Source organism: Copadichromis virginalis, linkage group LG7, assembly GCF_057382275.1.
Source record: "Copadichromis virginalis isolate Kocher_CV1m ecotype Utaka linkage group LG7, C_Virginalis_male_GT1.1, whole genome shotgun sequence".
NCBI classification, from domain to species: domain Eukaryota; kingdom Metazoa; phylum Chordata; class Actinopteri; order Cichliformes; family Cichlidae; genus Copadichromis; species Copadichromis virginalis.
In genome coordinates this window covers 23,375,791-23,390,683 of record NC_140624.1, presented here as the reverse complement: position 1 = coordinate 23,390,683, position 14,893 = coordinate 23,375,791, and the positions used below count along the sequence as shown (strand labels likewise).

Sequence of the window (14,893 nt, the reverse complement as noted above, 5' to 3'; positions counted from 1 at the left end):
GCAGCTTCTGTTCCTCTCCAGTCTGAAATAGCAGCCCTATGTTTACCTTCATGACCCTGGAGGAAGGGTGTGTCATCAATAAAGAAATGCTGACAGTACTGTGCAGGTAACCCCACCCCCGACGCGCACACATGCACGACTTTCACCTGGTAAAGGAGAGCTCTGCTGACTCGTTGACTTCTTTTCTTCGAGCCTGCTGCTCTTGGATATTTTTAGCACGATTTCATAAAGCTGTAATTAAGTCGGATGCTGGTAAACAATGCTTTGGTTGGAGGCCAACTCCAAACTTGGCTTAGTCATAAAAAGTCAGACGGTTTCAACGGAAAAAAGAAATAACTTCATGTGCTGGAACGAGTGCAGTGCAGTCCATGGGGGGTTGTAGGTTTTTTCTTAACAGGAACACTTGTGTTTTATATTTGCGCCTTGCCACACATTCTTTTGTGTTCATGCTGACTTTTGAAGTCTTGCGGTCTTGTCACGTAAAGCATTCCTCATCGATGGAGTTGGACCACTCAGCCGAGCAGTCACTTCTCACTGCTTCCCTGTTATAGTTTTCCTCTGACTGAGTTGAATTAAAACTTTGCCTGTGCGTGCGTGCATTGGTGTTTTTTCTTCTTCTTATCTGTAGCACATTTAGGTACAATTGCATGCTTGCTGCATTTGTGTCCTCCGTGTTTGCAGGCAGGAAGTACATGCATTTGAGTGCTGGTATTCGTGTCAGGTGTGCAGCTTAAACACCTGTATTCATCTGTATGTCCATTTGCATAATATTTACAGGAGGCAAGATGACTGGTTCATGAACTCTTGCATGTATTACGAGTAACTTTTGACCTATGTTGGTAAAAACACAAATTTAAGGTCAGAGTGGCACAAGGCTCACCTTTAGCTTGGCTCTTTGCATTGCCAGGAGATATTTTTATCTAGTATGAACAATTGAGAAAGATGGGTTTGAGTTGTCCTCTGCGGCCTCGGGTTTGGCCTTCCTGTGGGTGCAGAGTCAACCTCAGTCTGATGCTCTGATTGGAGCCAGATCCTTTGTCCCAGATTCCGAATCCTCGCATCCTTGAACCTCACGAAACCTAAAAGTCCCACATTACACAAATCCAACTGAAATCTATTGTGAAATATCAGGAGGGCGATGCGGCGGGATAAAAAACACGCTGTTGGAAAAGAAAGTTGACATGCAGGTGAAATGAGGTCGAAGGTGAAGTCTCAAAGGGAGGCAAAGACAGCCTTTTAATAGTAATAGTTATTGTAGTTGTTGTGAAGTGGAATGCTGCTGTTAATTCCTCACTCTTCTGGACCCACTTTTGGTGTTTTTCATTTTTATGAGGCAGGGGAAGACATCTGCTTGCATAGTCAACCCTTACAGGAATTCTCTGGGGACCTTTTAATCATCCGTTCGAGATCTACAATGTGAAGATGCTGCGATATGCTATTTTTGTCTACTCTCTCACCAGATGCTTTCCTGAACTCTTAATACTCTCACATCACACCCCTGGGGTCCATGAAAAGTCACATGCGATACTGTGATAGAAAGTGAATGTTCTGCAGACATTTTATTTTACAGTCCCAACAGCACGCTTCTGCTCCGCAAACCTCCGCAGGCTCCAGGGGGTTTGCGAGAGCCCCATTTGCTGTAAATGCCCAGAATTCCTAAAACCTTCAAATGCTGTATATTTTGAATTCCTCAGACATTTCAGACACTCGGATGTTCTCATACTCAAGAGAGCAATGAGACCTGTTAACCACTTTACCCTACACCCCTTCATACACAGACATATTTACACACACACACACACACGCTCATGTACACCCCCTGCGATGGATTCCAGATCTGGAATTTAATGCATTTCTGTTTCGCATCACCTCCCAGGAATGCGGCACACGTGCCACAAGCCTCATAACCCCAAGCTGATGAATGTGAGGATGTTTAAAAGGAAAGGATGATGATGGGATACAGACGTTTCTGGGGGTGGGGGTGCATCCGGTGCAGTATTTGACGTTATTGACAGGCCATGTTGTTGCAGAAAAGCAATGTTAGTGCAGCTGTGGTACGTGCCGAGCACATCTGGACCACAGATTTGGGAACGCATTTTGTGTGTGTTTGTTTGGTCTGCCCCGTCTCACTCAAATTAACGACTATTGCACGATACGGAGCGAGGATGGAGCGAATTAACTTAGCAGGGGATCATACGGGGAGAAGCTGGGGGAGTGTGTGGGGGCGGGGGTGATCTAAAAGTGGAGACTTTACAATCTAGTCTGTTTTGAACAGTCACATTCCTCTGAATCATATTAGACACTCTAGGTTGATTGCAACAGAGGAAAAAATTAGTGAGCTGCAGACTAACTACAGATCAAGGTTGCGGTCAAGTAGAAAATTTTGCTTATTATTGCCGGCAAGCAGACATTTCCAGGTCACGTCACTCAGTTAGTAACCTAGAAAGCACAGTAATACTAAGGAAAGATACTTCAGAGTGTCCTCCAATACTTCCTTTAAAACAGGATACGCTGGACCATCCTTTAATAAAGGAAAGGTTGAAAATGGTGCTGCAAAGTGATGCAGATCATCATGAAAAATATTCTATTTTTTGGAAATAATGAAAATTATGTTAAGGTAGCAAAAAGTTTCCCATTATAAAGCTGCCACCCTGACTAAAACACTTTGTAATGTAAGCTTATAAAAACACTGTACAGAAAGATGGCTGTTTATATATTAAACGGATCAAAATAAAGGGAAGATTACAGTTTAAAGTCGTAGTTTCCATTGGTTATGTCCTCATTTGAGACGTTTTAGGATTAATTAAATATTGTGACAGACAGAAGTGAATTCTTTTCCCTTCACCCCCCAACCAGTAATGGCAGCTGCTCCTCCCTGAGCCTGGTTTCTCCTTTTAAAAGGGAGTTTTTCCTCCCCACTGTCGCCAAGTCCTTGCACACAGTGGGTCCGGTGACTCCTGGGGTCTTCTTTGTATTATTGTAGGGTCTTTACCTCACAATATAAAGCGCCTTGATGCAACCACTGTGGTAATTTGGCTCTATATAAATACAATTTAACTGAATTAAACAAATACGAGTTGGACATTAAGGTGAGGAGAGCTTCAGTCTTGATAATGAAGTCATTGCTTTCATCGGGATTTCCATATTTTATGCTACGTCCTGATGAACAGAGTTAACTTTTTGGGATTTCCTTACCTGGATGGTTGAGCATGCACCAATGTTGCTTGGGTAAAGTTTATCATTAGTTTTACTAACCATTCATTTTTTAATTAGCCATTATGTCAATACTGTGTCATCAAAAAAAATACAATGTCATACTTTTAATTGGCCAACAGTCATTATGCATTCATGTCTACCTTATTTATATGCGGGGCGACCGTGGCTCAGGGGGTTGGGAAGCGTATCTGTAACCGGAAGGTTGCCGGTTTGATCCCTGGGCTCTCTGTCCTGGTCGTTGTGTCCTTGGGCAAGACACTTTACCCTACCGCCTACTGGTGTTGGCCAGAGGGGCCAATGGCGCGATATGGCAGCCTCGCTTCTGTCAGTCTGCCCCAGGGCAGCTGTGGCTACAACCGTAGCTGCCTCCACCAGTGTGTGAATGCGAGAGTGAATGAATAGTGGTATTGTTAAGCGCTTTGGGTGCCTTGAAAAGCGCTATATAAATCCTATCCATTATTATATGATACAATTACCATGTCGGTCTAATCTGTTCTGTCATGTTTGGTTTAAATAAATCTGTAATTTCAAGATATTCAAAATTTAACTTCAGCACAGCATAATACAGCATACATGGAATTATGTGTAATTCTGATTGAGGATGTTTGTAGTGCAGCTTTAAAGATTTAAAGTAAGCTTTTAAATATAGGCTGCATGTATTCTTAACAGACCATAATTCATGGTGGTTTAACTTTGCTGCTTTAAAATTTCAGCGATCTAGAAGAAAACGTTTAAATAGGGCAGACGGCCGAAATTTGAACTCAGCTTTACCTGTGCCGCTGTGAATGAGTGAACTGCCGCATAAACACTGTGCGATGCTTGTTTATTGACTCTTTCCCGTGCTCCATTTCAAGCCATTCATTGCTCCCGTTGCTGCGTGAGATGAAGATAAATGTGCACGGTCACATTCTGCTTCTGCTGGACTAAGATGTTCTTTATTTACCCACTGCTATGTTGAATCGTTGTGTCAGAGTCTTAAATAATGATGCCTTATTTTCCATTCACAAAGCATTCGTTTAACTCTGAACAAATCTGGGATTAAATCAACTCTAATCAGTTGTTTTGGAACTGGAACATTTGAAAGTTTTGCTTTTTGTTTGGTTTTTTTAAACTTCCTGGAACAAACCCAGAGAAACTCGAAGAATGTCAGATGTACTTTCAGATTCCTTTCTGGTACACTGAAACGATTAATCCGAAAAGATACATTTAAAATAATACAAATAAATTTCCATAATTCTTGCTGTTCTTGTCTTGCATCTGGTTTTTCCAAATATTATCATCGTCTTTATATTTGGCTCATATTTGACTAATGTTATCTCCCTGTATGCGCTGGACCTCATATTAAGTAAGTTGCTCATTACTCAATAATACAATGCGAGGATGGCAATTTAATTAATGTCATTTCTGTTACATAACTGTAGAAAAATGCAGTATCTCTGATCTTGTCTGTATTATAACAACCAGACAGGAGACATGAGACAGTGATGAGCTTTATTTTTTTATAAAACTAAAGGTTTAGACAGTGAAGTCACAGAAATGAAGTCAACATTTGTCACTATCCTGTCCCCAGATGAGCTCCAGTTATCATTTTACCGTTTTGCTGCTTTATAAACTCACAGCACACATTTTATGGCACTGTAGCGCCCTCTAGTGATCACTCAAGGTTAAAACAGTTATTACTTTATAAACTGGCTAATAGGGTAGAATAGAATAGAATTCAACTTTATTGTCATTGCACATGCACAGGTACAGGGCAACGAAATGCAGTTTGCATCCATCCAGAAGTGCTTTAGTGATATAGATATATTACAATATATATTAGCAACAATATAGATATGCAAGTATGTTACAGAAATGGGTCTATTATGGTATGTTATAATGTACACGGTATGAAGTATGTTATGAATATTCTATAAGTATGTACAGGCTGAGGAAATATGTGCAAATATAACCTGAATTTGGATATTTCATATTTGAATTTGTTTTAATATTTAATTTGAATCGCTCAAATGTCTTTTTTCCCACAACATTTCTTAATGCACAAACAAACTGGAAGTCAGCTGACCTCTTTCATACACAGATTCCTTTCTGACTGGCCAGAGAGAGATGTGTCAAAGTAAACCAAAGTTTAATGGAAAAAATGTGAATCTGGAGTTTGAGAGATAAAAGTAAGAGTAGGAGGATTGAGACTTTTTTTTTTTTTTTTTTTTTTTTTTTAAATTGAGCTATATATTTATTTATTTTACCTGTTTAAGTCATTTTGTTATAGTCTTTCATGTTTAGATGCTCCCACTTCTCACCTTAGGATAAATAGCACATTACCTTATTTAAATGCCTTTAGGTCAAATATCTGTCCGTCTAATGTTACCTGTAGATTAGCAGATACACCTCGTCTGCCTTGCTGAGAGCAAGAGCCCCATCCCCGAATTCGATAAGTGGAAGAAGCTTGTTAAATGGATCGTTGTAACTCTTCTACGGTGTTAGAAAAAAAAAGTCAGTTATTCAAGATGTGATTTATTATATGGTTCAGTTTCGAGCTTTTTACATATATATATAAAAAAAAAAAAATCACAATTTTGAATTTTTACAGTATCAAAGTCACTGGTTGTTCTAAAGTAACAAACTTTCTGCCGTTAGCATCTGTGCTGGGAGTTAGACTTCAGTAAAATAATCCTGCTAACAATATTCAGGACAAGACAGAACAAGAAATGTTCCAGAGTCACTTAGAAATCTTGATGAAACAAAGTATTGAAAACAGCTCTTTGACAATAAAACATTTAGTGAATTGTACATGATAGTTTACATTCTTTTGAAGGTAACATTGTTAAAACATAAAGTCGACTAAATATGTACAAACACTTACATTTCAATGTAAAAATGATCTTAAGGAGGCTAGTTTGTAGAGTAGTTTTTAGCAGTTTTAGTAGTTTCTGCTTCTTTAAAAGGATTAAAACAAAGAACCTAAAATACACTTTGGCTAATTCTTGTTAGACGGGTCAGACTCTGATCAAAAGTAGTGCATATCATGGACACAGTCGAGACAAACTGGAAGAAGAAAAACAGTGCAAAGCACTGGTGTGCACATTGTTTATACTCGTGGCTTAAAGGCTAGTTTCATTGTGTTTCATCCTTGTGTATTTCCTGTCACTGAGGTTATTGTGTTTTTGTGGGTCATGCTAAATTTATACTCTCCACCTCCATTGCAGAGATTCAGGAAAGAAAAAAAATAAATAATTATACCGGGGGACCATATTTGACCAAAAACAAGTTTTACATGAATAGTTTGTTCTTCCTAGAGTCAAACCAAAAACACAGATTAGCTGCCTGAAATGGCCATATTACTTTACAGTTCTCCATCCATGAAACCTGTTAAAACAGAACAGTTTTCTTTTTTGTGTTTTTAATAAAGCTGAATGTCTTAAAACCAATTTCAAATCATGTATATTGTTGGCTCAGGTCTATTTTGACTATGGTCTGCCTTTACAGACAGCAGGCACCAACCACTGTTAACTTCTAAGTACTCCACTCTTTATTAACTTTGTATAAAGGTAACTAGTAAGGTTCCCATTGGTCCTACAGCTCAAAGTCACCTTCCACAATCATCGTACAGATGCCGGATGTGTTACACATGAACACAAAATGGAAAACTAAGTTATGGTTATGGTCAGTTCGAGAAACAATAATGTAGATATTGATAAAAAATGAAATCACAAGGATCCTGCCGATTCTTACAGTTTTAAATGGTTTGCAAATAACTGCAAGAAAGATTTATAGGCAAAAACCCAACAAACATTCTGTATACAGCAGGTAAAGTATTGAACACATCACCAATTATCTCTAAAGGTCCCATTGACATGAAATCTCCAGATGCCTGTAACAACCCATCCAAGCCAAATGACACAGTGGAAAAGTATTGAACAATTTTTTTAAATTAATTTATATAATTAATAATTAATTTATATAATTTAATAATTTATACATTTGATATTGAGTCGTTTAATACTTGGTACAAAAGCCTGTGTTGGTGACAACAGCTTCAAAATTGCTCATGTGTGATTTTGGCCCAGTCTTCCACACAAACATCAAATCCTGATTCCACACCTCTCTTCTATAAACTCTGAAATTTGGTTCTTTCCATACATTTCCAGTTGGATTCAGGTCAGATGATTGGCTGAGCCATTCTTACAGCTGTATTTTCTTTCGCTGAAACCAATCGAGAGTTTCCTTGGCTGTGTGTTTGGGAACATCATCTTGCTGAAGCGTTTCATCGTCATCATCCTGGTAGATGGCAGCTAATTTATATCAGGAATGTCTCAGTACATTTTTCAATTCATCCTTCTTTCAATAATATGAAGTGTGCCGGTGTTGTATGCTGAAAAACAGCCCCACACATGATGATCCCACCTCCAACCTTCACTGTTGGTATGGTGTTTTGGGGGTGATGTGCAGTGCCTTCTGCTGATTCCAGGTCTTTCTGTAGCTCTCCACAAGTGCTCCTTGGCTCTGGGACAACTCTGACAATTCTTTCCACTCCTCTGTCTGAAATCTTGCGGGGAGGACCTGGTTGTGGTCGGCTTATGGTGAAAAATGTTCTTTTCACCTCTGGATTATGGCCCCAACAGTGCTCAATGGAATCTTCAGTATTTTAGAAATTCTGTAACTGGTGCCATCAGCATGCTTTCCAACAATAAGGTTGTGAAGGTCTTGAGAGAGCTCATTAGTCTTACCCATCATGAGAAGTCTCTTCTGTGACACATTGGTAATGAGTCACCTTTTTATAAGCTGCTGGTTTGGACTGAACCAGCTGACATTAATTTGCACTAAGCGTCAGGATTATTTTCTAATTACTGATAGATTTCAGCTGGTGTCATGACTTTCCATTCCTTTTTGCGCCTCGCTTTCTTCATGTGTTCAATACTTTTTCCCTGTGACATTTCTCACCATTACACATAATCTGTGGATGTCTGTGGTTTGATGTGGGTTTTGCTGACATTTTGGTAAAACTGCACTCGTGTGGATCGCATGTCCGACACGTGCCTGCACTTATCTGAGAGAAACGCTTCCGGCGAGGGAGTTGCTAAGGAGGGTCAGTTACTTTAATCAGCCACTGTCCTTACTGCCATCATTTCTTTTACAATAAAATGTACACTGTAAAATCTTGCAGAGAAACTGTCAGTTTTGCACTTTGCAAGGACGGCAAAAACAATTTTGTGGTGTTACGTGGCTTTGTTGAAACATGCTTTCACATAAAGGCACGTATGTGCAGTGTATGATATTCCACTCCTATGTTGGACAGCTACAAATCTCCACAATACCGAATTCTTTGGATCCCTCTGTTCAACAACGTCTTCGTCTTTTGAGCCGTGGTCCGCGTTTGTTGTCATAGTCACTGGTTCGGTTTGGCACTACTCCCATTGTCACTGTCACGCTGTGTGTAAAAATATAAACCGAATGCCTTCTATTGATTTTGTGCTGATTATCTCTCATATTTCTACTGAGGAAAAGTTATTTTGCAATAATTATCATTTTAAATCCCGTTCCCTAAATTATGAGGTGACTTTTTCTTGTTGGTGGTTTTAGAGATAATCAATGGTGGCCAACACTAACATAGAGCCAAGTTTATCAGTTCTAACTGTGCTTCCTACAGGGTAACGTGAGATTTATTGATTAGTTAATGCCACCTTATTATAAAATGCCTTTTCATCCCGGCAAAGATACGCTTCATCAGAGACGTTCCAGTACATCCCAGCAGGCCTGTCTCATCTTTCCCTTGTTAGTTAAACATGTTTAAGGTTATGATAATGGTTTACAACAGCTTTACTGAGCTTAAGTTGCCTGGTTCTTCGTCTCCTGCCATTGTTTCTCCCTCAGACTGAGCTCTGCTTCAGAAAAGGCTGCAGGGCCCCAGTTTGTGATATTCTGCTGCCCCTTGGCACCTGAGCAAGAAACAGAAACAGAAAAAACATTGTTGCATGGCAAATACACACACACACACACAGCAAAACTGTTTATAGCGTAAACCACACAGCATATCATCACAAATTCGCCAACAGTAAAGCGCAGCAATGGAGCAGTGATGATTTGAGCTTAATTTGCACCCACAGGACCCAGGCTCCATGCAGTCACTGAGTCTCCTCTGTGCACCAAAGTATTCTGGAGTAAATTTTTGAGGCCATCTAATAAACATCTTAGGTTTGACCCCCCCCAAAAAAAAAGTCTTAAAAAAAGAGACCACAACAGCTGATCCTCAGCTAAAAATCTGAGGATTTATTGTATGTGTAACTGCCATTTTTCTTCAAATTAAGCTAGCATTGCAAAAAAGTTGCAGGACTCTAGATGATAGCCTCTGTCTGATTAGCAGCTACAGAGTAGACCACAGAGGAAATGTTTACCAAACCCACAGAGTTCTCCCTTTCTCTCTTATCTACACTCTGTCCCTGCAGAGTGTAGCCTTCTACTTTCATGCCTTCCTCTACTGGCATGTGATTTAATGCCCTTCGAGGAGGTGGCGCTGTACAACATCACGCTCACTGGAGTCATTGCTGTAAATCAGCGAGCAAAACCATTACTCGACACACACAACTACGACCAGCTGTGCTGCCAACTATTGCAACAACCAAACCACATGCATGGTTCCAGGTACAGTTTATCTCAGTCTTGACTAATGACAGGACTGCTGTGCGTCCCGTTGTCTCAGCGTCTGCAATGGTGCAGACACGGAGAGAGACACCGAGAGTGTACTGACAACTTCTATGATTATAACCAGGGGTGCACATAAATGGTCCGCAGGTGCGCATTCGCTGTCAAATTAAAAGACGCGCACCAGATAAGAAGTTGCGACGCGCGTTTGCGTCCATATAAAAAGCACTGTTTTTGTCCGCTAGAGTGGGATTTTCACAGCACATTCCACACCACATCTCTGTGCGTTCATCATTTGTTTGAAGCCAGCTCACCTCCTGCAACCACTTTCCGAGAATACGTGCTTCTTTTGTGGTTCGGACTCCTTCTGACATTTCTTTGGAGGTAGAGGAACACCAAAGTAATTGCTTAAAGGAGCTTCTTCGACATCTTTAAGAGTTTTAAACAAATGTCTGTCCTCCTCCAGAAAATCTTATGTACGCAAACACGCGTTGCAACTTCTTATCTGGTGCACGTCTTTTATTTTGACAGCGAATGCGCACCTGCGGACCACTTATGTGCACCCCTGATTATAACCAGCTGCAATTGACTGCACAGTTTATAACATATCATAGGTCAGTTTTTACATGAAATAGAATGGCATTTTTTATAATACAACATTTTTAAAAATCCTAACTATCATTGTGATTAGGTTTTTAACGTGTTTTTACTTTTTTTTTTTTTTAAATCTGAATTTATGTTATAGTGAAAAAAAACAACTCATTTTATATTTTCTATATGAATAAACAGATGTATGATATTCTGAATATATCACTATCACCTAAAAATAATCCCAACCCTAACCTTAAACTTGAATTTTAACTGTCAAACAGCTCTTAAGAAAAGCACCACATGGTGCAGGCGGATGCTCATTGGGTTTCTGTTTACCTGGTTGAATGAGCCGTAACAAGCCCTCATGTTCAGCCACTTTGTGCTTCCAGGTCTTGGTGTTGTTGGTCGCAGTTTCCAGCTTCTTCTTTACCGTCTGGCTCACACATGGAGAAACAGAAAACGCAACACATGTGTGAGGTTTAATAGATGTAAACATGGCACCTATCAGCATACTGATTCACAAGTGGTTAGTATTAAATCTCTTGTCTAAAGAAATCTTGTCTAAATGGCTAAGCCTGAACAGGTGTCCCTGAGGCTTCCACAAAGTATTTGATTAAAAGTGAATTCTTTTGGGAATGACAGACTAATCACATGATGAGTCTGCATATTTGCATGGAAAGCTGCTGTGCAAATAGTCCAGTCACTGCTAGCAAGGTGGATGCTGCATGTTCTGCCTCCTGCATGCAGGTGGCCCCCACCTCTAAACCACATGTAGCAGCTTCTGTAGTTTGAGTGGAGCAGACCGTCTCCTGCTGTGTGCTACATATGAGGAAGGACAACTGAAAGCAGCTTTGAGGACATATGTTAGGTGCAAACCTCAAAGACTGCTCAGTAACTGCTTTGAACTACAGCAAGAGGCACAATTTAGTCATAAAATGTCAACATTCATAGAAATGATGATAAGTTGAGTTTTTCCCTTTTTATTATTTTAATGATTTATTTGTGGGTAACGGCTCCATTCCACAGAGGAGTTTTCACACTAGTCCTATTGCATCCATATTTATACCCCCCATCACTGACCTCATACTGCTCCAGCGCCCCCTGCCTCTCCAGCTCCAGCTGCTCCAGCTGCTTCATTGCAGCTTGCAGGGCGCTCTCCTTGGCCAGACGCTCCTTCTCCAGTTCCTCTTTCTCAGCCACCGTGACGGAGATGGCCTGCTTCTGCTGCAAATGGATCTGCTCCAACTCTGCTCTCTTCTTGGCCTCCTCCTCCAGTAATCTGGTCCACAGTACATATATAATTTACTACAGGCAGGCTTCAGCATGGGCCCTACCCCCAGGAGGGTCAGATCACTGCATAAACAAAGCATGTGGACCGTACATGCGTTTTCCACAGATTTGACACTTCTTGAGAAAAATATTAGACCCTGTGTAGTTACTATTATCAACAGTGTGTGCACTGTATACACACACACACACACACACACACACACACACACACACACACACACACACACACACAAAAAGTGTTTGCCCCCTTCCTAAGTTTCTAGTTTTTGTATGTTTGTCAGACATTAATGTTTCAGATCATCAAAAAATGTAAATATATGTCAAAGAATAACACAAGTAAACACAAAAGGCAGTTTCTAAATGAAGGTGCTTACTCTGAAGAGGAAAAAGAATCCAAACCTACATGGCCCTGTGTGGAAAAAGTGATTCCATTATCCACAAATGGTGAAAACATGGAACAGTGGTGAACCTTCCCAGGAGTGCCCAGCTGACTAAAATTACCTCAAGAGCACAGCGACGACTCATCCAAGAGGTCACAAACAACCCCAAAACAACATCCAAAGAACTGCAGGCCTCACTTGCCTCAGTTAAGGTCAGTGTTCATGACTCCACCTTAAAAGACTGGGCAAAAGTGGCCTGCATGGGAGTTTCAAGACAAAAAACCACTGCTGAGCAAAACGAACATAAAGGCTCGTCTCGTTTTGCCCGAAAACATCTTAATCATCCCCAAGACTTTTGGGAAAATACTCTGTGGACTGACGAGACAAAAAGGTGTGTGTCATTTCAGAAAAGGATCATCATGCCAACAGTAGAACACTGTAGTGTGATGGTCTGGGTCTGTTTGCTGCCTTAGGACCTGGAAGACTTGCTGTGGTAAATGAACCATGAATCCTGCTGTCTACCAAAACACCCTGAAGGAGAACGTCCGGCCGTCTGTTTGGGACCTCAAGCTGAAGCAAACTTAGATTTGGCAGCAGGACAATGATCCAAAACACATTAGCAAGTCCACCTCTGAATGTCTTAAGAAAAACAAAATGCAGACTTTTGAGTTGCCTTGTCCTGACTTAAATCCGATTGAGATGCTATGGCATGACCTTAAAAAGGCAGTTCATGCTCGAAAACCCTCCAGTGTGACCGAATTACAACAATTCTGCAAAGATGAGTGGACCAAAATTCTCCACAATGCTGTAAAAGACTCATTACCACTTATAGCTTGGTTGCAGTTTTAAGGGTGCTCCAACCAGTTATTCGGTTTAGGGGGCAATCAGCTCACCTTCATTTAGAAACTTAATTTTGTATTTACTTGCATTATGTTTGTCTAACATTTAAATTTGTTTGGATTATCTGAAATATTTAAGTGTGACAAAAACACACAAAAAAGAGAAAATCAGGCAGGAGGCAAACACCTTTTCACAAATAAAAGAGAAATATATTTCCAGGCTGTAAAAGTAGAATTGTTTTAAAAAGAAAAAAAAGAATAATAAAGAAGCTAATGTATAAATCAGTTGTAAACGGATGTGTCAGCAGGTGGTGCAATAGTGTAGTTAGACAAGTAAATATAATAAACATAAATATATACAAACATAATTTAGTTCAAAATTTTTTATGAAATATATTTTCCATAAAGGTGATCTGAGTTTGTGATGTCATGATTTGTATAGTTGATATTTTTTGACACTGAGACTGTTCATATGTATATAGTGCTGCACAACTGTGCCCCTGGCAAATCTCCTCTCTCAAAATTTCAGTGGCAAGTCTTTAATATTTCTTGTATCTCATTAAGCACCTATACGTTTCATTATAAAACACTGCCATTTAGGTCTCAGGCATGTTTTACTCATTTAACTGTGGTTGTAGAGAAAAAACAGCCACTGAAAATTGTCCTCTTCTAAAGAACTGATTGACATTTTTAACACAACGACTACATTTAAAGGAAATACTCGCTGGTGACTTCTCAAGCGTGACCTGGAATGTATTCATCAGCAGATAGGAAGGAAAGATGAGGGAGGAAATGTCGAGTGTATGAAGGAGAAGTTGAAAGTCTGGCTGTGTATAGCCTCCTATATTAGGAAAACAAAGACTTAGACTCAGCTCTTTGGACAGAGGTTCATGTGATGCACTTCATTAGGAATAATAAGTTTCATGCTTCACTGAAATTTGGTAGCACCCGTGCTGGATTGTTAAGGTAACAAAAAGAATTTCTATGAATATATTTATCCCAGTGTTATGCTTTCCAGATAGGAGACGTATGCAAAGATACGGGTGACCCAAGTTTCCTCATCAGAGGATCTGAGTGAGGCTCTGTGGGGAATATTCTTTATACAAACCCAAACATTTCTCCCTCCGCACACCCTTTGACTCACCGTGTCTGCAGCTTACGGATGATTTCCTCATCCTGTCTGGCACGTCTCTCGTCTTCCAAAGCGTGCTCCAGTTGGCGATACATGTCTTCCAGCTCATGGACCCTCTGCAGGTACTGCTCCAGCTCAGTGGACTTCTCAGCCAGGTTTTTCTCAATCTGCTGCCGCACCTTTAAAACCAGGAAACACAGAAGTATACTTAACCTGGAATTCAAAATTAATACTCATAAGATCCATTCGTGTGTGTTTATACACCACTCTGAAATCATTAGATTTTTTTTTTTTTGTCCCATCTCTTGCTGGATGTTATTTCCTGTTGAAAGCAAGGTTTTCCTTCCCACTGTTGCCAAACTGCTTGCTCATAGGGGATCATCTAATTTTCAGGGTGTTCTTTCTCATACATACATACTTTATTTTTTTTTTTTTTAAAACTGACTTGACTTGTATTAAGCGTTGGAGTTTGCATATTGGTGCCAACTCTAAAGTGCCACAGCAGGTGCGCATATCTAAAGTACTCTTGTCATGATTAATCGACATCTCACAGGAAACCAGAGTTTGATATTAGATGTGTAAAATAAACAGACAGACAGGTGCAACCTAAAACCTCAGAGATAACTGCTATCACAACTGCTATCAGCTCTCTGTAAACTCAGGCTTTCTGCTCCAAGTGCGTTCACATAAAAGAGGGCTGATGACTCCCATCAGACACATTATCAGAGGAAATATATATATATATATATATATATATATATATATATATATATATATATATATATATATATATATATATATATATA

At 39.9% G+C, this 14,893-nt stretch overlaps 1 protein-coding gene across 1 annotated transcript in view; it reads right to left on the bottom strand.

Moving 5' to 3' along the window:
* Positions 1-5,777: 5,777 nt before the first annotated feature.
* The window catches only part of swap70b (switching B cell complex subunit SWAP70b), a 35,480-nt gene continuing 26,364 nt past the window's right edge, over positions 5,778-14,893 (bottom strand). Inside the window, exons 9-12 of the mRNA XM_085462583.1 lie at positions 14,100-14,266; positions 11,527-11,725; positions 10,783-10,879; positions 5,778-9,152 (exon numbers count right to left, since the gene is read on the bottom strand). Of these exons, the coding sequence (XP_085318709.1) occupies positions 9,043-9,152; positions 10,783-10,879; positions 11,527-11,725; positions 14,100-14,266 (573 nt within the window). The 3' untranslated portion in view covers positions 5,778-9,042. The remainder of the gene's footprint in view (positions 9,153-10,782; positions 10,880-11,526; positions 11,726-14,099; positions 14,267-14,893) is intronic.